This window comes from Pipra filicauda, unplaced genomic scaffold (assembly GCF_003945595.2).
Source record: "Pipra filicauda isolate LSUMZ 115617 unplaced genomic scaffold, ASM394559v2 scaffold224_size1409572_pilon, whole genome shotgun sequence".
Taxonomy (NCBI): Eukaryota; Metazoa; Chordata; class Aves; order Passeriformes; family Pipridae; genus Pipra; species Pipra filicauda.
Window position 1 is genome coordinate 917,819 of NW_024104337.1, and position 26,647 is coordinate 944,465.

The 26,647-nt window shown below is 43.6% G+C and overlaps 1 protein-coding gene across 1 annotated transcript in view; it reads left to right on the plus strand.

Annotated features, from left to right (window-relative positions):
* Positions 1 to 10,736: 10,736 nt before the first annotated feature.
* The window catches only part of PARD6G (par-6 family cell polarity regulator gamma), a 65,198-nt gene continuing 49,287 nt past the window's right edge, over positions 10,737 to 26,647 (plus strand). The window contains exons 1-2 of the mRNA XM_027745340.2: positions 10,737 to 11,021; positions 23,875 to 24,097. Of these exons, the coding sequence (XP_027601141.1) occupies positions 10,950 to 11,021; positions 23,875 to 24,097 (295 nt within the window). The 5' untranslated portion in view covers positions 10,737 to 10,949. The remainder of the gene's footprint in view (positions 11,022 to 23,874; positions 24,098 to 26,647) is intronic.

The window sequence follows — 26,647 nt, forward strand, 5'->3', positions numbered from 1 at the left end:
GCCTACCTCAGGCTAGTTTAGTCTTGTTGGGAGTTGATTTCAGTTTGGGATTTTTGTGGTTTTGAGGGGGTTGTTTGGGCTTATTTTGTGTTGTTTCTCCCAGGCAAAACAGCTCCACCATTGCCAAGGAAGAGGCTAGGGAATGTACCTCTTATCCATACTTAAAAGAAAAATTGTGTGATCGTTCATTTGGAAATTACTAATGTTAGCAGGATTTGAGAAAAGATTGCATTCATGCAGATGGCATTTGTGCAGTTTTGCTGAGTAGGAGACTGACGGCATTGCCACTGACATGTACCTAACTTTTTCCAAACACGTGAGGAGTCCTAGATTGAACAACTTTCAGAGACTTGAATGCTAAATCTGCAGAAAATCTTTCCTGTGTGAGCAACTCATAGCTCGTGTGGGTCACATTAGGCCAGGGCACCCTGGTAGGGTAAAAGCCCCATCAGTCCTGTGAACAGCAGAGACCCCAGACTTGATGGGAATCAGGTCCAGGCTGCAAGAGTAGAAACAAACATCTGGCTAAGGAGGAGAATGCAGTGAAGCAAAGGAGATAGGAGAACTTTGAGGAAGCAGTAGGGGAAGAGCAGGAGAACCAAGCCTCACCTTGATGCAAAGGACTGACCTGCTCTGGAGAGGAAAGAGAGTAATGAGGGAAGTTGTTTGCAGGATCCTGTTTTATCTGTGTCCTTCAGCCTAGCTCCAGACCAGGAAGCTTCCAGCCCCCACCTAGCGTACGCACTTTCAGTTCCCTTCTGTCTGTGTATGTCACTACCTCCAGCACCTCAGATACCAACAGGCTGGATCCCTGCTCTGCAGGCAGGCATTCTTCTAATAAGTTTCACGTTTAAAATATGGAACTGCCAAAATCAAATATCATCACCTCTCCCGACAGACTAAAACCAAACTGGGGCGCATCAGTGTTTTGCTGACTCCTCCCAATCACCCACTCTCCAGAGACTGCTTTCTCCTGGCACCCTGGGGAATAACATCAGACCCCAGCCAGTTGCATGGCGCCAGTGCAAAGGGAACAAAAGCCAAGGCAGTTGTGGGAAAAAGGCCATTGTTCCAAAAAATTTAAATGATGTCACTCTGCTCCCTAACGGCATCAGTAAAACATACTTTCCAATGGCAAGTGCCTCTCTCCACAGTTGCCTACAGTGAGAGTAGAAGGCATGGAATAGATTAATCTGCTTGTCAGAGGCTGGATGATTATCATAAAAGACCATTTTTTAGCATAATCTTCCTTACCCTCTGGACAGGCAGTTAAGTGGCACCATGGTGTGGGGCCAGGTGCCTTGAAGGGACCTCACCCCATGTGAGGGTGTGTGGACAGCAGTGATGGCATGAGCATACCTGTTTTCAGAGGGAGGAGAGCTGCTCGTGCTCCTCATTATGGTACTCCCACTTACTAGTCATCACCATTTGCATTGTGACATCTGCTAGAAATCTTAATCATGGGTTGCAGCCCCAATGGAGTAGTCCTGAACAGATGTAGGAGTTACGTTTCTAATTATCTTAACACCTTTTCAGCAGGGTATCATAAACACAAGTTAATTAAGCCTTGTACTAACCCTGTGATGCAGAGAAACAACTATTTCTTTTCATTCTGATTTATAAGTGAAGAAGCTGAGGGACCAGCTTATATCTGCTACTCAGTCCTGGAGCCCAAGCCCTCCCCTGGCCTCTCCACCTTAGCCACTAAGTGCTGCCCCACCTGCCAGAAAATCACCACATTTTGACCTATTGCTGATAAAATTAATAGACTACATCCTGTGCCCCTGCCAAATCCTAGGAAAGTTTTCTTACAAAGATGAAAATCATGAGGAGTTTCAATGTTTGTTACTTCTCCCTACATTGGTGCCTTGCACAGTGCCTCCAGCCCAGGCTGCCCCCTTTCAAAGACCTGAGGGCCAGTCATAGTCTCACCATGGATGCATTCCTGAAGGCACCCGTACCATATGAGCCATTAGTCAGGCAAGGGACGACTCTTAATTGTCCATAGGTTGTATCTCTCTGTCATTGCCCAGCACATGGCCCTCACGACACTTGCAACTAAGGATGAATCCAAGGAGTGAAAACCAGACCTGTCTCCCTTGCACCCTACAAAATGCCCACGCTGAACTGCCTCCATCGTGGCAGAACCCAGGCAGCATGAAAATCTGTGGGATGACAGCTGCTATGTCTTGTGAGAAACATCTTGGGCCATCAGGATGCTGACACCCTCTGGTGATACATCCCAGAGCTATGTGTATAAGAGGACTACAGGAAAGAGTTGGCTTGGCTGCAGAGCCATGCTGGTGCACCAGAGTGCTCAGGTGGACTTTGGGCAGGAAAGGGTGCAATAGGGCTTGTTAGATATCCTGCCCTCCCTCTGAACTTTCACAGGAAAGGAGAAAACATCTTCAGCTCCTGTCTTGGAAGACATCTCCCTTCCAGCCCTCTTGCTACTACCCATGAGCTGAGTACAAACATTTCCAGGCTCCTCTAGCCATGGGGAAAGGGCTGGAAAGAGGGAGGTTAGGACAAACCAGGTTTGGTGGGTATCGTTCCCTGCCCACAGGCAAAGCATGTGTACCAGCAAGGTTGACTTCCCAGACAAACAATGATCCCTCTCCATGGGCAAGCATTGAAATTGCAATTCATTTCTCAGATCAGTTTTTGTAAGAAAAAGCACAAGCAGAGCTATCAGGGAAATCTCTAGCAGTCAGATGGAGTGATGTTAAAAGAACTTTAAGGTAACTCAAAGCAGACACTCAGAAATGGACACATGCAGAATTAAGCAACTATAAAACCCTTACTTGGAGTTCTCAGAAGTCCTTCATTGCATTTGCTAAGCAAAACTTGGTTATGTTCATGGTGATGATAAAAATCCCATGCACCAGCCCTTAGTTAGAGGAATCTCATAAAGTAAATCCCCTCTCTTTTATTCATAATCTCTTTATTGTAGAATCACTGTGGTAAACTAGCCTAAACCTAGAGTGCTGCATTCAAGTACCCTTTGTTCAAAACTCTTCAAGCTGTCAGGACAAAAAGTAAAAAAGTCTATTTCAGCCCAATTTTAATCCATCAGCTCTGAGGTTAATGCTTTTATTATTTATTGCAGATTTAGAATAACTGGAAACATTGATCACAGAGAAATCTAAATTTAGGAGTGATTGCTGTAGCGCTATACTACTCTGCAGAGGCCTTTCCAGTCAAAACAGTATTTAAGAAAATACATCTTGGCATATGTGCAAATTATTATGAAGCCCTCTCTAGTAGTGTCTTGTATTTTGAAAAAAACATTATCATTTAAAACTGAGGTTTCTTTGTTTAACTGCTTACACTAGTGAGACACAGGCAGAACTTAGTGGGAATGCTGTTGAACAGATGGGATCCCTGTTTTGCACATGATTCTGGAATGCAGTAAAATTGTTTGGTTCTGGGAAACAGTTTTTCCTCCCATGACACTGTCAAAATGACCAAAAGGTCTGATTCTGAAATCCATACTCCCATGAGTAATCTTCATTCACGTTTCAGGAAGATGCAAGTTATGAAGGAAAAAAAATTACAGCAACATCACCTCTGCTTAGAAATATTCTCATTTCCTGATCTTAAGAGGGTGGAAAAGTTAACTTGCTTTGGGATTAAACAGATAAAAAGAACCTATGTACACTGCTAGCAGCAGAAACACGGGAAGGAAAATAAGTAAATGCATCACAATCAAAAACCTGTGTTGACTTCAGCAAACTGGCTGGAGAAGTGGCATCAGGAATCTTCTAAGAGATTTCTCTTTTTAGCACCTTCAGTCAGCAATCTTGAACACTTCCTACCTCTTCTCACCTCACAGAGAATGTCAAGGCCAGAGGAAGTTTAGACCAGGGGTTACAAAACCATGCTCTTCAGCAGCAAAGGTCGAGGAAGTCAATTGGCTGAAACACTTAGGGCCAGATTCTTGGCTGGTATAAATCCTTGTGGCCCCCCAAAAATTGTCACACTGAGACTCTGTCACTTTACACCCACTGAACATCTGGCCCTCAGCCTGTGGGAAGAGAATATAATGTGCCTCATGCTTCATGCATTTCTAAACAGCTGCTCTGAAGGACTTCTTCAAGCCTCACATGAGACTGTTTGCCCTCACTGAAAGCTCTGGAAAGGATTGATTGTACACAAATGATTTAAACTGTAGTGTTTGCAGGGCACAAAGGCATGCTGAAGGACATCTCCAATGTAGTAAGCTGCTTCTTGGCAAATTTCTTTGCAAATCAGGTGGGTGAGGAAGAGATTATGTCCAGTCCCAGACAATTAGAGCTTTACAGTGCCTTTCCATACAGGAGTTTGCTTCAGTAGTTCTGACAGGATCAGGTGATTTCAGCCTGGTACAGCTATGTGCAGTAGTTTGGCAAACATCAGATGGAGTTTGCTATGTGAATATGTGACCTTTCCCTCTAACCTTTTATTATTATTATTATTATTAATTGGGAATGACATCTTTGAATCTATCTTTATCTTAACACTGCCTCTGGTCTAGCAGATCTGCCAAAGAAATCTTGCAAAGAGCGAACTTAAAAAGTCATCTGACAATTTTTTTTTTGCTAAGAAGCTTTCAGCTGAAGCTTTCAGCTGCAGAGTGTTACATTTTTTAATAATTCAAGTTAGCAAGTGAACAGTCAACTCACATGGCTAGGACAGTTTCTTATTATTTTCCCTTATTAGCAGGTGAGCCCACAAACCACCAGTTCTGGGAGGGTTTGACTTAATAGCTAGGCATAGTGCCTTACAAATTGCCTAAAGCTGCAATTCAAGACTGTTGGGGTTGTTTATTTAAGGTGACATTTAGTCACTTCCCGAATGTAAGTTGCCAATGAATTACATCCTCATGAAAATTCTCATTGCTCCTTGCAGTTAATTGCATCCTGTGAAAACCTAAAAACCTCTCTGTGCTTTTGGTGAGGGACTGAATTAGTCTAGGCAAAAGTTGTATCTCTTACCCTGTTATCAGATCCCAAGCTTCAGCTGTAAGGACTAACAAAGATGGTGGACGGCATTCTGATGAGTTAAATGGTTACCCAAAAGAGATTAAAGCCAGTTTGTGATTGAGAAGAATGAGAAGAATGGCAGGTTTCTCTGTTCACTGCGAAAGTTAGATAAGCACTTGAAAGGAAGGCATGATTATATCTTAATGATAGCAGCTTTCTCTTAAAGACATTAACTTTGCAAATTATCAGTACTACTTTTCAGATCTGGTCAGCGTAATTCCATTAGAAAATTTGATAACTACTGGAAGACACTGGAAAAATTTCTCCATTGTCATAGTATGTTTGAATAGCCTGTTCATAGTTTCACACAGAAAAAGTGCTTGGGAAGATAAAGATGATGCCATCTGCATAAATTATTTGATAGCATTGGATTAATTAGAAGATGTATGCTGCACTTGCCAACTTACAATTATGCTTCAGTTTCCTGTAGAAGTAGGACCAACAATCAAGGGACAAAGTGAAGTATAATTTTCTCTTGGTAGAAGAGAACCAGGCAGACCCTCTCACACCCTAGACCTAGTACTGCCTTTAAATCAATAATATTTTAGAAGTATTTGCAGTGATCATTCTAACGTCATAAGTAGCTGCAGAGCAGCACATTGTAAACAACATTTTTACCCCATCTGTAAGTAGAAGGAGCTACCTCTGGACACCGGTAGAGGATGATATCTATTTTTTCTGCTGAATGACATCTGGGAAACTTTATTGCTTTTTCATGTTTTTCTCCTTGGTTAAGAGTAGAAAACCAAGAATCAAAGCAATTGAAAGAGAGATAAAGATCATTAAATTCAGCAGATACATGTGCAGAACAAATACAGTTTGAATATTTCTGTATTTCATGGGCAATGTCACATCCTGGCAATTCATGTAGCTAGGGCACACTTGGGCGGCACAATAAGGAGCATGATCCTCTCTCTTCCCTCCTCTCACTCCCAAACTCATCCCTGCCAATCAAATTCACCTTTGTCATCCTTGAAAAGTACTGTTGCTTTTAACCCCAATTTAGGTGTAATTTGGCAAGAGGACAATCAATCTGATAACCCACCCTACTCCCTGTCTGGTGATGCTCAGAGTTTGGCTGCTGGGACTGTGGTATCCCAGCAGTTTTGGTTCCTGAATTATTTGCACGCTGATACATATCAAAGAGTAACAGGTTATATAATATCCACCAATGAAGCCAAAGGGGAAAATTTTCAGCTGACACAAGAGCCCGTTGGTCTGAACTGCTGAAGCCAGGGTACCTGTGTGCAGACAGCCTGGGGACCTCCACCCACTTCCCCTGGCACATTTCTCTGGAGAAACCCTGGGAGCTGCAACAGCAAATGCTCATCTCTGTGCTTGCTTACAAGCCCTGCAGTGCAGCTCAGCAGGTGCCATTCCCTCAGCAACTGCTCTGGTCTCTCCTCTTCGAGTGTTTTGTAGTAAAATCATGCAAGAGGTTTCCTCGATGTTTTATCATCCTTGGTGGAAAAGAAGCATCAAGTTTCCACCCCTTGAGAACAAACCCCTCCTCTCTCTTTGCTCTTTCTGCTATTAAATGCATGTATGTCTCTTGTAGGCCTGAAGGTGAAAGCTCTTAAACGCAAAGAAAAAGAAGACATTTCACTGCCATGAGGGATGGGACAATGGAAAACCATTAGAGCAGCTGGTCTCCTGTCCTGGAGCATCCATTACTGCTGTTGCTGGTTGCATTATTCTTCTTGCTCCCCTTTAGGTAGGCTCCTGCAGTAGGGCAATGGATGTTCCCTGGCATTGTCCTCTGAGCTTGATGAACTAGAAACCATCCCGGCTGCGGCAGGAACATTGTTTGCTACAAGCAAAACAATAGTTGTCATCCCCCCTCTTCCCTCCTTCATGTTATGCTTCATTTTTGTTTACATTTAAAGAAACCAAAACCAGACTGTCATTGCAGCAGCTCCCCCAAGCCCTTAGGACTTGCTCTTTTGTAACTCTTGCAAATTCAATACAGGCAAGCGGGGAGAAAAATAAATCCTTGGACGTGAGTCTGGACTATTTTTAAACCTCTCAGAGCATGTAAATTACTTATTAATACTAATGAGGCATGCAGCGAGTGAGAGTGAAGCCCCTTGCATGCTGAAAAACAACATTGCAGCAGTGAGAGTCAGGTGCATGTTGCAGCACCTTTCATTGGTCTGCTAAATAAAAAACTTTGAAAACAGAAATATCTGAATATTTTTTAAATGGTCTGTTAGGATACCTGGGCTGTGGCATCCCTGCCTGGTTTAGGGCAAGAAACAAAAGTATTTGGTGCAGTGCTGCATGCAGGAGGGGGCTTTATGGCTGGACGAGAGCAAATGTGCCCCCACGCTCTGGATGCACCTTGTAAAGCTGCAAGGAAGGGCTGAGAGATAGGCACCCAGGAAGAAACAATGATTTAAAAGCTCTGGCGGGTCAGAAACAGGATAAAGTAACCACAGATTACTAAAACAGATGAAGATTTATAGAAATTGTCAAAGGAATGCTGTGCCCTTGGCAAGAGATGAGAAAAAAAAACAGCCCTAAAAGGTGGCTGAGCAAAAGCAGTTAAATTAAAACCATCTGTGACTGAGTTTGAGGAGGAAAACAGCTGGTAGGGGCTGCAGTGCTTGGTGCAATGTGGGGCCGGGGCAGCCTGAGAGCACATCCAGTGTTTTGGGTCCTGCTGGTGTATGGTTGAAGTCACTGCTCATTACAGCAGAGCAGGGGCATGGAAAGAGGAGGCAAGAGAAGAAGGAATTTTCTCAAGCTGTCTTAATCGTGCCTCTGCTCTGCTCTGGAGGAAAGGGACTAAACCTGTAACCAATTTGGAAGCGGAGGAATAAAAATCGTATTTTAGAGAATTTACAAAAATGGACTGAACTGGATTTCAGTGAAGCTTGATTGAGAAGCATTCATGTTTAATAAATTATTAAATAAATAATATTGATAAATCATACATAATTTAATACTTATATAATATTCTATTCATTTAATAAATACTTACATTCTATTTTTCTACCAATGAAAGTATACAGCCAATTTGTCATACTGTGACCCCCTATTTTAGCCTAATCAATGAGCTATCCAGAAACTGATCATTTCTTACATCAGAGTGGGTAAAAAAGTGTTTATATTAACCTACAAAAGTATGAATATTTAACTCAAATTGGACTTATGAATATTTAACTCAAATTTGACTTCTTTTATCCAAAACACTTGCATTTTAAAGATCTGCTTATCATTATGTTTGAAATCATGCCAACATATATTAAAACCTGAATGAAAATAATTGAAATTAAAGTATCTTTTTCAGGTTTAACAATGGATTTTTTTTTTAAGGCAAACAGATCGACTGAGAAAAAGCAGCAGAAACCAGATTTTGTTGAAGTAGTTTGAAAATAACCTTTGCTAGTAATAGCCTCTTTGGAGGTATAAAGAGCATATTTCCTCATATCAGCGTATTCACCTTGATTACTGTGATGTGTTTAATGCGAGATTGAAAAAATGTGCAGGAATGAAACCACAGAAAAGCAGCTTTTCTTATGGGTGAAAAAAAAAAGGAGTGGCAGTGATCTACCACTTCTAAATTCTTGTAGGATAGAAGAAATAGAAACAACATTAGCTCCACTCCCGAAATACAGTAAGTTGTGGCCTCAATACACCTGTTAGCTTCAAAAGACGGGGTAGATTAGAAGAACAGGATTGTGTATTCATGTGGTGGTGGAAATATGAACAGCATATGCAATGACTGCACTGACAGGGCAGGGAAAGTGGAAGTCCCCTTAGCCCTGCTGGTAAATAAGCCCTGCCTTACTCTTCAAAAAAGATATCTTTATTCTTTATGAATTCAGTGTACCTTACCAGCTTTCATTTCACCCAAATATATATATATATTATTCATTTTCATTGAATTCTCATTCTGGTTACATGCAGCTTGGTAGGCATTATTAGTTTGAAGAGTCTATTAATATAAAAGAGATGGTAATGAAGCATATGTGCTCCCTGAAGCATAAAATAAAAGACAAGTCTAATCTGTGCTTCTCAAATGAGCATCACGAATACAAGAGGTACCAAATTTAAAACTAAGACTAAAATTGTTTGTTGATCGCCACCTGTTAAGAACTTACTTTTTTTCAGAAAAAAAATTTAAAAAATTGAAACAAAAAATTAATTCAGAACTTTCTTCTCTGTGGTTGTGATTCTGAATTCAACCACATCACCACGTGTGTGAAGTGTAAGTCCCGGGGCACTTTCATGACCCAGAAGGTAAAGCAAGCAGCAGGGTCTCTTTTCAAGGGTCAGCTGGAGGACAGGTGGGCTGGAATAAAGTCCCCCTGATGCTTCTGGTGGTACGAGCAGTACCAGCATTTCCCCCGTCAGAGGCGACATAACTAGACTGGTCCTTCAGCTACTGATTAACTTCATGCCAGTGAACTGGCCTTGTTGCACAATATGTTGAACCTCTAAACGCTCGAATCCAGCTGCTGGATTTCAAGATCCCCCTTTACATCAAAACATCCCGAAAGCGATGTTCAGCCCTTGAGCACCCCAGGGATGCTGTATCTCCACAGCTTGGCCTTGGCCATCACAGCAGGAAAGCAAAGCTGCTGCATTCCTCATACTAAGATGAAAAGAGGAAAATATCAAGTTCACACAAGCGTTTCCTTTCTCAGCTATCTAGACTTTATTTTTCCAATTTAACTTACAGCAAGCCTTCCAAACCCGGTGCAAGCCCAGAACATGTGGCAAATGTTCATTTCAGGTCCATTTTCCAATAAGATGGAGCTAGTTTGTAGTTGGGGCATATGCTTTGATCCTCCCACTTGGAATCACATGAGAAGTCAACTCAGTTCTTTTTTTTGCCCTTAAATTCATGGGTATTCCCCATCACTGCCATTGACATCTGCTCAGTGGGTCTGGAGAAGGGATGGGTGATTTGTCATGTCTTTTAGGACTTTATGCTCCTTGCTTAGGCGGGCAGACAATCCTAGGAGACGTTGAGCAGCAGAAAACTGGTTGCACAGGTCTGTTCCATGTCCTAAGTTTCTGATGTTTTGGGCAGGACTGTGTAGGAAAAAAATACCACTTTCAAAGGCTCTCAGTGACTAAAAGAAGTTGACTGAAGAGAAAAGGTCTGTTAGAATTATAAAGGTCCTTGGCAGGAGATGGAAAGAAGTAAGTTCCTTCGAGATTTTCAAATTAGTAACCTACCTAATTAATAAGACCTGCTAGAAGAGGGAGGCAGTCTGACGGTTTATTTCAAGGACAGAGTGGTGGAAACTCTCCTCCCAAACCTGATGATCTGTGGTCTCAAATTAATGACTCGCAGCACTTTTCAGATCTCAACACTCTTCAATGAATAATCAGCGCTGTCTGGAAAGTTTGTGCGGGTCTCCTTTGTGCCACACAACGGGCACCTCCGAGCACTCGGCGAACTACGGTCCGGCGGCTGCCGCGGATGCGCTGTCTGCTTCCTGCACAGCCTCAGCAGCCAGACCTTTCGCCGCCCGGGAAAACAATTCCCGCACCAGCTCCCGCTGCGCGGCGGCTCCGCCGGGGCCGCGCTCGGGGCCGCGCACACGCGCGGGGCGGGGTCGCGCGGGAGCTCAGCGGCGGCCGAGTGGGCGGGGCCCGGCCACGCGGGGTGGGCGTGGCTGTGGGAGGGGCCGGGGGCGCGTCCCGGCGGGCCGAGGCCCCGCCCGCCGCCGGCGCAGGCGGGCGCGCGCGCGGCAGTGTCGGGATCCGGAGCGCGCGAGCCCCGCGCGGATCCCTGCGGGCGCCGCCGCCGGTCCCGTTGGAACAAAGTGCCCGGAGGAGCGGAGCGGAGCGCGGCGGGAGCGGGGCCGTCGGCTCGTGGGGACGGCCCGGGGGGCGCGCGGCCCGCGAGCAGGCGGGAGGCAGGGAGGGAGGCGGCGGCGCGGGAAGGGAGGCAGCGGGGCCGAGAAGATGAACCGGAGTTTCAACAAATCTCAGACTCTGCGGTATCTGGAGTGCAGCGCAGTGGAAGTGAAGAGTAAGGTGAGCGGAGCGCGGCGCAGCCTCGGCCGGGAGCCCCCCTGCCCGGCGGCGCTCCCGAAAATGAATGGAGCCCCCCACCCCGCCATCCCGTATCCCAGCTCCCCGTCCGGTGCGGCCGGAGCCGTGCCCCGGGCACAGCCCGCAGAGCGGTGACGGGCTGGCGGCAGCTCGCGGAGAGGCGGGATCGCCGCTCCCGGCGAGCCGCCCCTGCCTGGCGGGAGGCGGCGGCGCGACCCTTCCCCGCCCGCCCCCGGCGCGGCGCCCGCCGCTCCCGCTCCATCTTTTGTTCCGCCGCGGGGACTCCGGCGGTAACTTTTCGGGGCAGCTCGGGGAGTGCCGTTGGCCTCGCCTGACGGGCGGGCGGAGGCTCGGCCCGGGGGCGGTGGGGGACGCGGAGGCGGTGCCGCCCCCGCTCCAGCCCGGGGCGCTTCTATTGCCGCTGCCTCGGTGCTCCTGCCGGCTCCCGGCGGCGGGACGGCTTCCCCAGCGCACTGGCCAGAGGAGCGCAGGAGCAAGAAGGAGATGGGCCGGGGGTCCGAGCCCGAGGAGCCAGAGAGAGACCTGCGGGAAGCTTCGACCTCCTCGCAGCGGCGGCTGTGCCGGGTGTTACCTGGGGATGCTGGCACCGGCATCAGCTTGTGCGCGCTGGTGGTGTTAGGGAAGGAGTTGAGATCGGCAGAGCTGCCGTGTGCACAAACAGCCGTCTGCCGGAGCTCAGTGGCCTAAGATGATGTTTGGCTGTGCCTGAGGTTGGTCTTGCTGAACTCTCTTCAAGAGCCTCTGGTCGCTCTTGGTTGAACCAGCACGTCAAAATCTTGCCTGCCACCTCTGAGGGCAAAAATAAGTAGCATTTGAGCAACACTGAGAAATCTCCCTGGAAGCCTTGTTTTGTACACATACAACGGGCAAGGTGTAGGTAATGCATAAGCTGAAAAGAATACAGATAACTTTAGCCTGTTCTGGAGTCCCCAGTCATCTGCTGAGTTGGTGTTGGAGGTGATGAGTTTGGGAGTTAGTGCTCAGTGGTCCCCATTTTTGTCTGTTGCTGCTGGTAAAATTTGCCTTCAGATCAAAGGCCTTGAGCAACATACAGAGCTGAGGTGACTTCAGTGGGAGAAGTACCTTGTGTCCAGGGCAGCCTCCAATAATTTCTAAACGTGGCACCTGAAATGTACATTGAGGCCCTTGTTTCCTAAGCTCCCGTTGCAACTTGGAAGGGCTCAACTGGCCTAGAAAGTTCCATCCTGCTTCCATTGCTGGAAAGTTTTGGTTCAGTTTGTACTGGTTTTAAGATGTAACCCACCCACAACATTCACTGTGGTTCCTAAATCCTGTTTTCTGTCTGCTGCGTTATACCCCATGCATTGTGTGAGCTTTACACTAAAACACAGGTAAGAATTTTTAAGGTCATCCTCTCTCATCTACTTTAATATTGCCGTAGCTTGAGTTTGTTCTATTAACAATTAAAAAGCAACTGTATAATGAACAGCTCGTAGCTTCCTCTATAGCTGCAGGAATTCTGTAAGCAAATCTTATGTGTCTCTATAGACACAGAGTGATATAGGGAGGTTGTAAGTATAGCAATGATTGCAGATCTTTGGAGGGAAGGAAAATAAGTTTGTATGGGTGGGAGGGGTTTACTGGAGGTCTTCTGTAGCTCAGGGTTGTCACTGTTGATGACCCAGAAGTAACTGTAGAGGACTGTACTGCATTGGAAAAAAACTGGAGGAAAAAAAATAGAGGCTAAAGTCAAAATATCCTGCCGAGGGCCTATGCCCAGTGATGATCCCTGAACCTGCACTGTGGGTCAGTGGAAGCTGTGCTGCTGAATTTCCTGGTGCTGGTGGGTTTCACTGTTAGCATGACTTGGGCACAGTAACAGCCAGGCTGTCGATGTAGCAGGCTGTTGCCAGTTGCTGGCAAACAGAGGTTGGTATGGATGGTTTTCTTTTGTCTGTAAAGCTCATAGATTCCCTCTCACGGAGTTACTCTTCAGTGGTTTGAAGTGAAAAGCTTTGGCAAATGATACTTGGCACAGTACTGTGTCAAGGCCTCATACGTCCTATTAAATATCTTATAGGGTCGGTTATGATGCTGTCTGTCTTGTCCCTGTGGATCACTGTGTTGTCCTACTGTGATCAAATGGAAATACGGATTATTGAGGCTTTTTGTTTGCATGGACTATCTAAGGCTGGGGAAACAAAAAGATTCAGTAATGCTACTTTTGGTAGCCGTATGTAGTCAGCTTTTAAACATTTAGTTGCCTGTGTTTTGTAAGTATGAGGCCTGTCCCAGCTTGCCTGAGAACTTGAAAGTTGAGTCTGAACTCCTGCTTTTGCAGCTATTGCCTGAGAGCACAAGCTGCCAGGTGAGTGAAGGTGGGTGCAGCTCAGCCTCTGCGCTGGGGCATGCTGCTGGCCCCAGATCAAGGGATTCTTGGTGGCTTTTCAAAGGCTGGGGAAGTGGCAGTTGGTGGGCACATGGAATCCCTTTTAGCGGAGGAGCTGTGTGAGAGAGTGCTGCTTTTACACAGTGGTGTGAAATATCTTTTCTTCTCTGAAGATCGAGGTCGATGGAAAGGAGCTCTGGAAAAAATGGTTGTGGGGAGTCGAATGGGTGATAGTCTGCAAATGTTGCGTTTTTGATATCCCTGCCTCTGTTATGATAGCCAGGTGGTTCCTTTCTTAAGGATAAACCACTATCCAGCTGGTGTGTCACATTAGTCACAATTCAAAAATGGCTCCTGTGAAAACTGAGGTTTTCCAGGTTTTCCTGGGTTTCTTTCCTTTTCTGCAAAATAAAGTTCTCTAAAGTTGGTTTGTGCCCTTGATTATTAGAAGGGGAGAACTTATCAGAGCTTAGTACCATACTGGGTAAGACACTTCTCTGTAAATCCCCGAGTATCCTTAAGTTGTAAGGTTCCTGATGTGTGCCAGAGGATTATCAAAAAAAACCACCAAAACAGGGCAGAGCAGAGAGAAGGAGGAAGGGAGCATCTTGGTGGCTGAACTCACTCCAGTTTTTCAACATTCTTCTTGTGTCAAAGGGCCCAAAACTCCAGGCAGTATTCTCTTCTTGTCCAGTAGACTTGTGAGCTTTGTGGTTGATTGGATGGATTTCAGCTGGTCTGAGCCAGCCTGTACCTTCGCTGGACCTAGCCTGACCCATCATCCCTGCTGGGAACGTGTCCCAGAAGCACGCTTCAGCTGCTGATGCTTCTGTCTGTGAATTTTTTAATGCCTTGTGACTATGATCGTTGGCAGTGATATGTTCCCTGGCTACATGTCTTTTTAGAAGAATGAGCTTCGTGACACTGTGTCATGACTCTTGGTGTACGTCGGGTTGTTTTTTCTTTGTGTGACTAAGGTGCTGCAAAAGCCTCTTGGATCGCTGTGTTGCAGCAAATACTGAAGGGGAAAACAGCATCTGCACCTCTGTTTTCAGACATGGCAATGATGGAAATTGCTATAGTCTTCTGCTTTAAGAAGTCCTCTTCTGTCGGATTCCCTGCTTTCTCCCTTCCTCTGTCTCCTCCTCTGAGAACTAGTTTTAAAATCAAAACACTTTAAAGCTTATTGCTAGGTAGGAAAGTGGAAGGGTAAAGAGAAACCCACTTAGAAATTGCCACATGTCATAGGAAAATATTAATTGAATTGTAATTACACCTCACCCCTCCTCTCCCGTGTTTCACGACAGAATAAATTAGAAGCTCAGTTCTTATCTAGGTGTTGTCTCTGTAGCTCAGGATTAATGTTTCAGCCCTTTTAGACAGGATCTGAAAACACATTATCTTGCTGGCTTAAAGCAACTGTGTATTCTCATGTGTCTAGTACTCACTGCCTCTTTTCCTCTGTTGGGTGACAAGTGAAGTATCTGTCCCCTCTGAAGAAAATGTCTCTAATCTTTGAAAAAGTTTTCCAGATGACCCTTTCTCTCCCCTTTTTTCCCTTTTACCAAGAGGTCCAGTGCCTGCAGCGTGTGGGGCTTTTTTTGTTTGTTTTGTTTGGGATCTCGTGGCCATAGGCAGGGTTCTTATCCTATTTTTCATTTTCTGTCTTTAGCTTTACAGAGAGGTTGCAGGCTTGTTTGCCTGTAAGTATAAGCCTACAGAAGAACAAATACTTGTAAAATAGGAATTCCTACATTAATGGTGAGACTTTTCTTTAATTATAACTCCATGTAGCCAATCTTCTTTTGTCTTGCTCTGAGTGAAAGGGGATTTAATTTTTTGTCCCCTTTTTTCAAACAGGGAAGGTAGCTATCAGCCCAAATATGTATTTCTTTTCGAGTTACTTAGATATTCTGGAATAGTAGAGATATAAGATTGCCTTGGGCCTTTGAATTGTTAGTGAAAGTGTGGGTCTTCTTTTTTTTTTTTTTTTTTTTTTTACTTTGAGTTTCTGTTTCTGGCTTAAAAGCAACAGAGCACTATTTTTCTGCTACTACCGTTTAAATTCCTGCCAACTGTATATATACAAGTAAGAATTAATTTTCATGTTTTCAAAACGGGCTAAATGTACTCATGGTTCCCCAAAAAATAGTCCTTTGGAAAAAACCCTTTGTTGTTGCTGAACCCTCTCAGACAGTGGAACTTTTGGTAATGGCTGAGGATTATAAAAGCGCAGCTACCTGATTCATGTGCTGACTGTGACATTTCTGCCTTATTAATAGTGTCATGTTTTCTTGCATTACAAACTGATTTACAAATTAACAATAATGTGACTAACATCCTACTACTATAAACAAACCCATTAAGATAAACAGAACCAGTTAACTATAGCCATATTTTTTTACTCTCTTCTCCTATCCTGTTTTGACTTTGTTCCAGTAAATGTTGGTGTTCAGATGGATGTCGCAAATGGATTTTTAATAAATGTTCAGTCATTTTTGATGTGTCCTGAATAGACGTGATACAGTTATGGTTTTCAAAGACAGACAGCATGTTTAGGATCAGCCGTGCTCCATGTTCTTACAAAGTCACTAGCAGCTAAAAGAATGTGCTTTAGTTTGAGGCAAGTGTAGAAGTCAGTGCTTCAGCAAGCCTGCCCAGCTGCTGGATAGACATAACATCCAAACAGCTTGTGAATGGTTTGTCCTGCTCACATGTTGTTGCCTCTTCTTAGAAGTGTACCTGTGCCATTACATAAAGCTTGCTGGTTTAAACCTTTTGCATCCTTTTTTTTTTCCTCCTCCAAAAGTTGCTGATACTGCATGTCTATGTGACTGTTCAGCTATTACAGTATATGTACACACATTGTGTATTGGAAAGGTATAAAGTAGAACATCAAGCAGTGTTATAACTGTAGCAACAGCAGTAAGAGCAAACTTACTTTTAACAGTCCCCTGTGAAGAGATTTTAAAGGTCTGGTTCTATACTCTCTGTTGTTAACTAAGTGAGAGAGGTCTACAAATAGTGTTTTCCAGCCTTTTGTACTTTGTTTTCACTCTAACCCCAAAGCCTTACAGGCCTTCTGAAATTTTAAGAAAAGTTTTCCATGTGTAGCACTCTTCAAAATAGATCAAAAAGCAGCACTCCTTTTAAACGTACAAGATGTTAAAACAGACTTTAAGTCTGCTTTAAGTTTTTAGGCAGTACTTATTCTTCCAAGTTAAGGTCATACATGTCATACCTAGAATAAAACTAAAATAAGTGCAGTGAAAAGCCCTGTAACCAGCTGATTTAACTTCTGGTTTTAAGCTTCAAAACATATTTGATTATATGCAAACCAAATGTGGCACGGACTCAGAAAACTGCAGTGCTTCCCCCTCTCAGATAAAGACAGTGTGCTATGGTAATAGCAACTTAGAATCATAGAATCATAGAATCATAGAATCATAGAATCATAGAATCATAGAATCGATTGGGTTGGAAAAGACCTCCGAGATCATCGAGTCCAACCCTTGGTCCAAATCCAGTCCATTTACTAGATCATGGCACTCAGTGCCACGTCTAATCTGCGTTTAAAAATCTCCAGGGATGGTGAATGCACCACCTCTCTGGGCAGCCCATTCCAATGCCTGAGATGGTCTGGATTGTTGCAAAACGTGTCAAGAGAAAGAGACTGTAAACATTAATCCCTTAAGAAGTGTTGCCTCTGTTCCTTTCCCTCCCAGTTTGCTGGGCTTCTCACGGCAGGTATTGCACTTATTCTGATGTGCTAAATAGCACCTACTAAAATCCTGGTTTGTCTGTTGTTACAGATCTTTGTTTTTCATAGTAGGATGACTTTCTGAAGTGGTCATACCTAGTGAACTTAAGTCTGTCTTTACGTGGTTAGGTGACATTAGAGAAAGCGGCCGCAGCTTTACAAGTTCCCATGCAGCAGCTGAGCCACAGCGGTGGGCCCTGTGCATGCTTGCTGCCCTTCACAGAGAGAGGTCAAACCTTTCAGCTGGAAGGTGTTACACAGACAAGTCATTTTGTGATAGTTCTGTTCAGGTGACAGCTGCAATAAGCACCAGCACAGTGTAAGTATCTTCTCTGACCTGTACTCAGACACTATGTGAGCAGTTGTGTCTGTAGGAGATACAGGGAAGGCTAGAACCTGTGCTTTGAGCTGCCTGGTGTCATAGAGCGTGGTGTAGAGGAGGATATGCTCTGGTGCTCAGGTTGTATGTAGTCTCAGGTCTGTCTAGTTATGGAAAGATGGTTCCTCCGATAATATTCCCAAAGTTAGTATACTGTTACGGCCTTGGGTGCTAGCTGTGCTAACTATATGGTTATCAGTGTCCCTGTGATGCGTTGACCAGAAGGGCTAGGGCTGCTACCTTGTGTTTCAGTACCTCCCATACTCTCCTGTTCTTGATCTTTCCTCCAGCTTCTCACCCATTTGTAATAATTTTTAGTCTAGTAACTTGGGAATTTCTGATTGGCTTAAAACTTTGTCCAGCCTGTCTGTCTTATGTGAGTTGTCTTCTGAAATTTAGTCTCGCCACACTGAGACAGTCTTAAAGGACACTGAACAATAGACCTTTCAACTTTGAAGAGCACCTCAGAAAATTAAATGCTGTTTACAGCCAAGTCAGAAAGGAATGTCTCCTGTGTGAGATTAAAATACCTGTGGAGGCTCTGTCTGACAGGCTCCAGAACTAGCCACCTCCAAGGAATTCTTCAGAGGTGCAATTAATGGTGCTTTCCTCTGTAGTCCCTTATCATTCCCTTTGTAAGAGACTGCACTCAATCTGAGCTTTAGTAACCAAAAAAGATTTTCCAAGGATTGACTGCTTGCCCCTAACTACCTTTACAATGGAGGCCAGAAGTTAAATGATGAAATGTACCTTTGGAGACATTCCCTTCCTCTAAGTGAAGTAAAATCTCCCGAGTAGTCCTGTTCCCATTGGAAATTCCTGCAGTTAATTCAAGCAGAAATGTCTGGGGTGGGATGTGGTGCACCAGTCCCAGGGCCACCCAGCCTTGGGCCATCGCTCCTGCTTCCGCCTTGCACAGCTGTTCCCAGTCCCCCTTCGGGTCTGGCCAGGGGTTTGCATGCATGTGCATCAAATTACTTCTCTGCAGCTGTTGTTGGCACTGAGCTCATGGGGAAACCTCTGGCGGAAACTAAAAGGGTCTTAAATAAGTTTGCAACCAGCCAGAGCCTTTACTGGTTACAGGTTTCTTATATCCATGTAGATATCTCTTATTAAATGTTCAGAAAATGTTTTGATTTTGCTAGAGACCTGTTGTTTGGCAGAGCTACCTTTCTGCAGAAAGTTAGGCTCACGGATTTATCTGCTGTTGGCAGTGTTGACCAGACCTGATTCAGTGGTCCTTTGTCTCTTGGGGTGGCAAGGTGCCAAATCTTCCTTTTTCCCTTGTCCTGATGGTGACATGCCACGGATGTTTGCATTCTGTGCTGTATTTGTGCTTAAGCTCTGTGGCGTTAAGGAGTGTGTGATGCTTGGTCTTCTCTTGAAAACGCAGGACCATCTTGGTCTACATCATTTGCAAACAGAGTTTGGTTTCTTCCCAGAGATATAGGGGACTGGCATAAAAAAGGAAGAGATTTTCTTTTGGAAAGGTGGACTTTGCACTTGTTATTTATTTTAAAGGCTTTGCTTTGCTGCTAATGACTGTTTCTTGAAGGAGAACAGCAGTGGGGGTTTAAATATCAAGAGGTGAGGCGGTGACAAAGGCTGGCAGTATGCTGCTTGGAGGCAGGACTGAGAGAGATGGTAGGGAGGAAGCAGCTATGTGGGTGATCTAATATGAGAGGAGCTACTGGAGCAGGGGTGGCAAAGAAAGGAATGATGGGTTCCAGTGAACAGGCTGATAAAATTGCTTTCATGGATAGCTATTTTCACAGACTCCCGCCTGGTAATGAGGCAAGATAGTGTTTAGGAAAGCAAGGATAAAGTACAGAGCAGCAGTCCAGGTGTGCAGATGAGTAGCTGAATGGTGTCCATGGGTTTACGATATTGGGCAGAAAAGATCTGGGTAATTAACACATAAATATATGCAACTACCTGAATGAAAGGTAGCACTGGAGTTAGAGATGCTGGGGAAGGCAGTGTAGTGGTCTAGTTCCCAATAATCATGAAATAAGGTAGGTGAGGCAGGGGAAAGGATCAGCTTGTCTTTAAGTTGCCCTTGAGCTGGCAGCTGAGCGTCTATGAAGAGAATTTTTATGAAGTTGAATAGGAAGTGCATCTCATGAACAGAAGTTGAACTGAGGGTGATGGGGATAGACAAAGAAGCTGACTTTCTCTTCCAAGTAGATGCAGAAGAAAGAAAAGTATTATCATGAACTGAACCTTACAGACTGCTGGAGAGGGTTGAAGCAGTTACAAAGGTTGTTCTTCAAACAAAAAGCAGAGATGTGAAGCATTGTATCCAAGAAGCACGAAAAAGAATGGGAACCACTGGTTTTCTTTGGGAAGAGAAACTATTCTAAGATTTTTAGGATACTAAAGCCTGGCTGTATTTTTATGGGAAAGGAGGGAATAGAAGGAAGAAGGGTAGGAATATGGCATGATATCAATCAGGAAAAAAGTTTGGGGGAGAAGGTAGTGAAATTACATCTGTGATGTCGGTTCTGTGAAAGGCAAATAGAAGAGAGGGTGTCTTGCTCTTGTGACTGTCTCTTGGAAGAATTAGCAAGGTGTGAGCACGGAACAGCAGAATGTGAAATCCCACACTTCTACCAGCTTGATCACTGGGATGAAGCAGAGTTGCTTTGGGGCAAGCAGTTGAAGAAGGAACTTGTTGCAGAGAATATCTCTGTGTTTGGTGGTGTCTCTCCATAGTGACAACCACTGTGAGACCGGGAGGAGAGCAAGAGAGTGCTGAGTGAGACATATGCTGGGGGAGACATAACTGGGGGAGAAAAAGGGAATGGAGAAACAGACATAAATGTGACACCAGGGCTCTGAAGTCCCAGGTAAAGTCAGCAAGCACAAAACCATTTACATTGTCTTCCCTCTTCTTTCTTACGCTCTGCTTCTTCTTGCTGATAAAGCATCACTGATTAGGTCTTCCCAGTTTTGAAAGTCTCACAGGTAAGCAGAAATTACAGTCCATGCAAGGATGAAACTGTTTGTTTTTCTTTCTGTTCTTGACTTTTTACTCCATGAGAGAACTAGGTGGCCAACATAATTCATGTTTATTGCTAAATGTTGCTCTTTGATGTCTTCTTATTATAATACCCTGATTTCAAAGCTAGCAATAAACTGGAGGGATGGCACTTCATAAACACAGGGATTCATTTTTGGCCCTGTAAACTTCTTGAAACTTAAAATTTAAAAAAAAAAAAGTTGATCTCTTTTACTTCAAAATAACTCTTTCATTTTACAAAATAACAGTTCTCTAAGTAAATAAACCTCAAAATCTTGTTTCCTCATCTCCTCTGACCTCTCGTACCCCTTAGCAAGAAAAAAAAACACAAAAAAAGCAGTTGATTGCTCTTGGTCAGACTGTAAGTTTTGATCAGTTAGCTGTGACTTCCTTGTTTAAGACAACTTTTATCTGAACACTTTTCTTTTTTGCTAACTTGGCATCTGTTTTTATCAAGGTTTCTGCCTGATGTATTTTGTTGTGTGCTTTTTGTCATCAAACTGCAGACAGCAAGTATAGTGGTTGGCTGATACTTTGAGGATCTTGGGACAGAGGCTATTTTTGTGAAAGAAAACGTACAGTTCTTTCTAGCTTGTTTTTTTTTTCAGTCATGATTAGCTCTGTCAGACTAAATTCTTTTAAGTTATCTATGTCCCTCTCGTCCTCTGACTTCTGCAATACTAGATGCAGTATTTGTATTAGTTAAATAGGTCTGAATAATTTACTTCATTCTGGAAAACTAATCTACCTGTTAAAACTGTTAGCAAATCAAACAGTGTAATACAGTACTGTGCTGGCAGAGACTTTGCTGGCAGACACTAGTCTCTGTGTATCTTTCTGTGAAGAGATACTCTAAAGATGAACTTTGTAGTTTAGAGAAGCAGATTAGTAATCTTGGCTATCTGTGCAAAGCCCTCAGATTTTGTAGTTTCTGTAAGATACGTGGTGGATGTTACCTCAAAATCCTGGCTGAATACAATGCAGAGCACTCAGTCTCCAAGCTGTGTGGTACTGCAAAACCTATTATTACTGCGATACTTTCTATCAGCCTCATTAGTGATGATGAATGAGCTGAAGCATTTTTTCCCCCCTTCTGAAAAGACCCACTGACAATGGTTGCTGCCTGTGTATATGCACAGAGGGAATTAATCAGCTAGACTATTACTACAGTAATACTAACTTCAAACAAAAACAAAATCATCTTCTTTATCTTTTTAAATCTCTTTTGAAAAAGACACTCTTCCCTCCTCCTACCCCTCTCTACAGAATCACCTTCTAGCTCTCTTGCCTTAAAAGGCTATGTCATGCAAAAAGTACAAGTGAAATCTCTTGTACTTTATTTACTATTGTCCTATTCCTAGGCAAATGAAATTGTCTTTTGGACTTTCCTAAGGCTGAACATATGATCAAGTTAGTTTGACTGTACAGCATTCATGTCAGACCACAGTGCCCCAAGTCTGCAGTTGCATTCCCACATGTCACGCTCCACTGATCCAGTAGTGTCATGTCCAGCACGCCCACAGGGTTAGGCTGGGAGGCCTGGCCCTTTTGCCACATGTCCTCTTCTCATGTGGCAACTTAAGCTGAGCTTTGGGTCATAGCAACGTGCAAGTAACCATCCTTACTTCTTTCTTCTCTCCTTTTCCATGTCACGTTCCTGCTGGGTGTGCTGTCCCTTTGCAGGAGCTGGCCTCTCCCTAAGCTTATGTATTGGGCAGAGCAGGACCGATGGATTCCCCCGGCAGACCGTGCAAGGCAGGTGTCCGAGGGGGCTGTGTAGGATGGGTGTTGTACTGACTGGGGTGAGACTGCACAGCAGCCACATCCTTGTGTGTGCTAATGGTCCTAAACAAGTTATCCAGTAAACAGATGGTTCCTGGAATTGGCATCTGAATGTCCTGGCATTTTGGCTAAAGGAATCCCAAGGAATCCCAGGTTTGCTCAGGTGTGCAGAGTAGGAGATGCAGCTCTAAACAAAGCCTACGAAGACCTTGTTCCTGCCCCCTTAGTTTACCATGTAGATAAACTTGTCACTGGAAGATGGTTGTTTCTTGCTTGAATCTAAGAAAAAGAAAACTTAAGTAAAAATACTTAAATTTTTTTCAGTTTGAAATGTGTCAATGGAAGTAAGTTGCCACTTGGATTTCTCTGGAGAGGAGCGGGGGGTGAAGGACAAAGGAGGACTGTTTTTCCCCCATTGGAACCAGCTGTGGTTTGTTTGCCTCTTGTGCATTTGGATGGGCACTCTGAAATCCAAACTGGAACTAGCAGTTAATATTACAAACAAGCAGCATAATTTGACTAAACAAGCTTTCAGATGATCACAACTAGGCTTTGATGCTGAAGAGTGGGATTTTCATAACTGCGGAAGTAATTTGAGAACATGCTTGTGCCCAAAGCCATTAGGGTTGTCGTGGTTTTTTTTTTTTCTTTTTGCTTGAAGATGATTATAGTGATGATTCATACTTTTGTTAGTCTCAGCAAAAGATTGGCTTGCATGTATAGTTGATTTAAGAGCTGAGCACCTCTAAGCAAGTCATTCTTCATTTTGATGAAGAATTTATCTTGAGAACATTCTCTCTTTTTTTGTTTCTTTTTTTCCTTCTTTTTCTTTGTGTCCTTGTTAGTTTTGTGTCTTTGGTTTCCAGCCCTTGTATTGACTGACTTTGCAAATGAGAACTTCCATGAGATCCTAGTCCAAGCCTTACTTGTACTTGGATGTGTGGCTGTGGTTCCATGCTTTCAAGAGTGAGTTAGCATGGTTTTAGAGGTTCAGTTGATGAACAGTAGCTTATTAATACTATACAATCTGAATTATTAAATTAAGTGTACCAGAAAGATGATTTAAGCCATTTAATTTAATTAGATGCCCATTTTCATTCTCTTAATTTCTTTCATTAGAGAATCAAATTTTTCCTCTCCTGTTTAAATCCTACAAATGCAGTTATTCTCTAGAGGATTTAATGAAAACTTAATGTTTTAAAAATGTGATTTCTTCTAAGATGGAACACTTGAGCATATCTGTTGTCAAACAGAGTGGTGTCTTGGTAGTCATGTTTATGTTCTAATGTGAGGACCATTTGTAGACTTGTAAGAAACAACATGTGACTATATTCATCATGGAATATGTTGGAATATGTAGAGGTTGGACTCGATCTCAGAGATCTTTTCCAACGCAATTGATTCTGATGTTCTTGGAGTCTATGAAAAGAGCAAGGTGATGTAGACCATGTTTGAGTGCCAAGCTAGAGCACTGGCCTCTGTTGACACATCTGCTGATGCTTTCTTTGCTTTCTCTTGCAGTTTGGGGCAGAGTTCAGAAGGTTCTCTCTGGATCGCTACAAGCCAGGAAAGTTTGAAGACTTCTACAAACTAATTCTTCACATTCATCACATAGCCAACCTGGAAGTGATGATTGGATATGCTGATGTGCATGGAGACCTTCTCCCTATTAATAATGATGACAACTTCTTCAAGGCTGTTTCAAGTGCTCATCCACTGCTCAGGGTTTTTATACAAAGACAAGGTAAGATGCAATTTCATTTCAGTGCCTTGAAGTGTGCTGGGGCGAGGTGAAGAGTGGATTTGTGGCACCAATCTAAAGGCTGAAATGATGTAAGAGGGGCCTAGGAGCCACCTTGCTCCTCCTCTCAGGCACTTCATCGCAACTTGCAGGAATGGCATGGCTTCAGGGCAGGTAGAGGGACTGCATTGCTACCTGTAAGGTGTTTAAAGGATAACATGCTGAGAATCACCATGGGCCCGGTATTTTCCAAGGGGAGTGTACCACTGGTACTATATCATCACTTCAGCATGCCAAGTGCACTCTTCCACTTTTTTGAGGGAGCTGTGAGGAGGAAGGGGATCCTGGTACTACTACTTCACATTTCGAAATCTTATCTATCCATCTTGATAGTCAGTGTCATACCCAAATGATTCATGCCTGTGTAGTATGGGAACCCACAGAGATGTGTAGTTATGAAAGGAAAAAAAAAAGTCATAAATGACATCTTGTTTGACTATGTTGACCTGGCAAACAGACAAATGATGATTTTTCCCTCCTTACACTAAAGAATGCTGATTCTTCTCATTTTGATTCATCAAGCAAACCTTGGGCAGAATTGCCCAAATGTCAAGGTGACATCAAGTTTAAGTGGCTGTGTGTTGTTCTCCTTAAAGACCATGTTTGGCAGTTGCTTCAGATGAGAATTGGTTTTTATAATAAGGTGTCTTCAACACAGAGCTCCATAAATCCCGGGGGAACCTAACACTATGTTAACACTTCCTCCATGGTTTTTTTCAGTCATATAGTGATTTATAGCATATGGAATTTGGAATTAAAGTCTTGTCAGCAACCGATTCAGAAAAAAGACTTAATCCGAGACTTTGAGCAGTCATGTAGCTTTTTTCACCTGGACTCTTGCTGTGTAATGATAAGGATGTAGCAGGAGGCTCCAGCCTTCTCATTGATATGAGCTGGTGTAGTGTGTGGTTCAATTCAGTGTCCTCAGGTACATCCAGGGCTGTGTGGCTCTTGTCCATTCAGAGCATGTTGTCTGCCACCTTCTTTTACATGTGATAAGTACTCAAGGAGACAATTGAGAAGAGGGTGTACAGCAGTTTGCTTTGGTGGTGTGTCTATCAAGTGAATGAATATGTCTGTGGGAGAGGACTTGCTCTCCCTTCTTGTGCAGAAAATACAAAGGTGGATCACAAATTCTATGAAATCTTTTTCCTGTGATGCTGGTGTTTATGGTGGGTCAGGTTATGAGAAATCCCTTACCATGCCTACTTCAGTTCAAGTTTATTCATGTCTCTGCATCAATCCTGTTCAAAATGCAGTTGTCCTTGCTCTGCTTTGAACAGACTGCTGAAACCACTGAGTATCCCTAACTCTGCATTGGGAGGGGGTTACCACCAAAATGCAAATCACAGAAGTAGGCAAATGAGAGAACTGTTGACTACAAATAGAAAAAGTGCTCCCTCCTTTTCTTCAATAGGAGAAGTATGCTAGTTGTGAAGGTTTATAATTTTTAAATTTAATGGAAAAGGGCATTATTTCCTAAAAGCTTTTCTTTTACCTTTTGCTCAGTGAGAAGAATCATGCTGACAAGTAAGAAAGCTCCTGTAAGAGGGAAGACAGGCTCATGCCTCCTCACTTGTGGAAAAGCCTGAAAACTTTCCCAACACACATTCTCCTTCTATAAAGCTGAAGGGAACAGTAAATTCTGGCCGATCCCTTTGCTTAATGGTACCTCTCATAAAGGACTCCTGAGGTTAACATTTGAGATTTATACTTGTGGATGGTCCCAAGTCCATTTCCTTTGCTTTGATGAAGCTTTTAGAAATTGTTCCCATCAAGAATAGTAGGAATTACTGAAATCTTGTTTATCTCTTTTTCCTTTGCTCCCCTGCTCTTTTCCCTGTCTTCAGATGGAGTTGACAGAGCAATGCTGGTCCTTCTGTTGGAGACTTGCATGAGAGAACAAGATGACTAGGTCCAAGAAATCATTGTGCCATTCAGAGGAATGTGGTGTGCCTGCAGTGCTTCAGCTCACACCCTAAACTCTGACTTCAGAGGCAGGAAATTAAGGTGACAGGGATGCTGGTAAAATATGAGAGTAGTCCTCTGCTGTGACTTTGAAGGAGACTGCAGGGTACGGGCTCTCTAGGCTTTTGGATCAGGGTTCACTGCTCTTCAGTGGGAGTAGTCCTGGAAGGTGGCTGCCAGAGGTTATTCTCACAGTCTTGTTTGAGGGAACTAGGCAGAAGTGTGCAGACATAAAAGGACTGAATAGTTGAAGTACAGGTCTTTTTTTTTTCTAGCAGAGCAAACTGTTTATCAACTGCTTGATGAGTCATCTATTTTCTCAGTTTATAGCTGGGATATCCTTTCTCTTGTCAAGCGAATGATACAATCACGTTAAAACAGCCTGTTTGTTCCCAGAGTGGCAAAATAGATAACTTACTCTTTGCACAATAATCAAGGAACACTTTGCTAGTTTGATTTTTGTTTGCCTAGATGTTTTTTATCTGAGCTTAGTCCTGTACTTTTTCAGTTCAAAAGCCTTTCCCT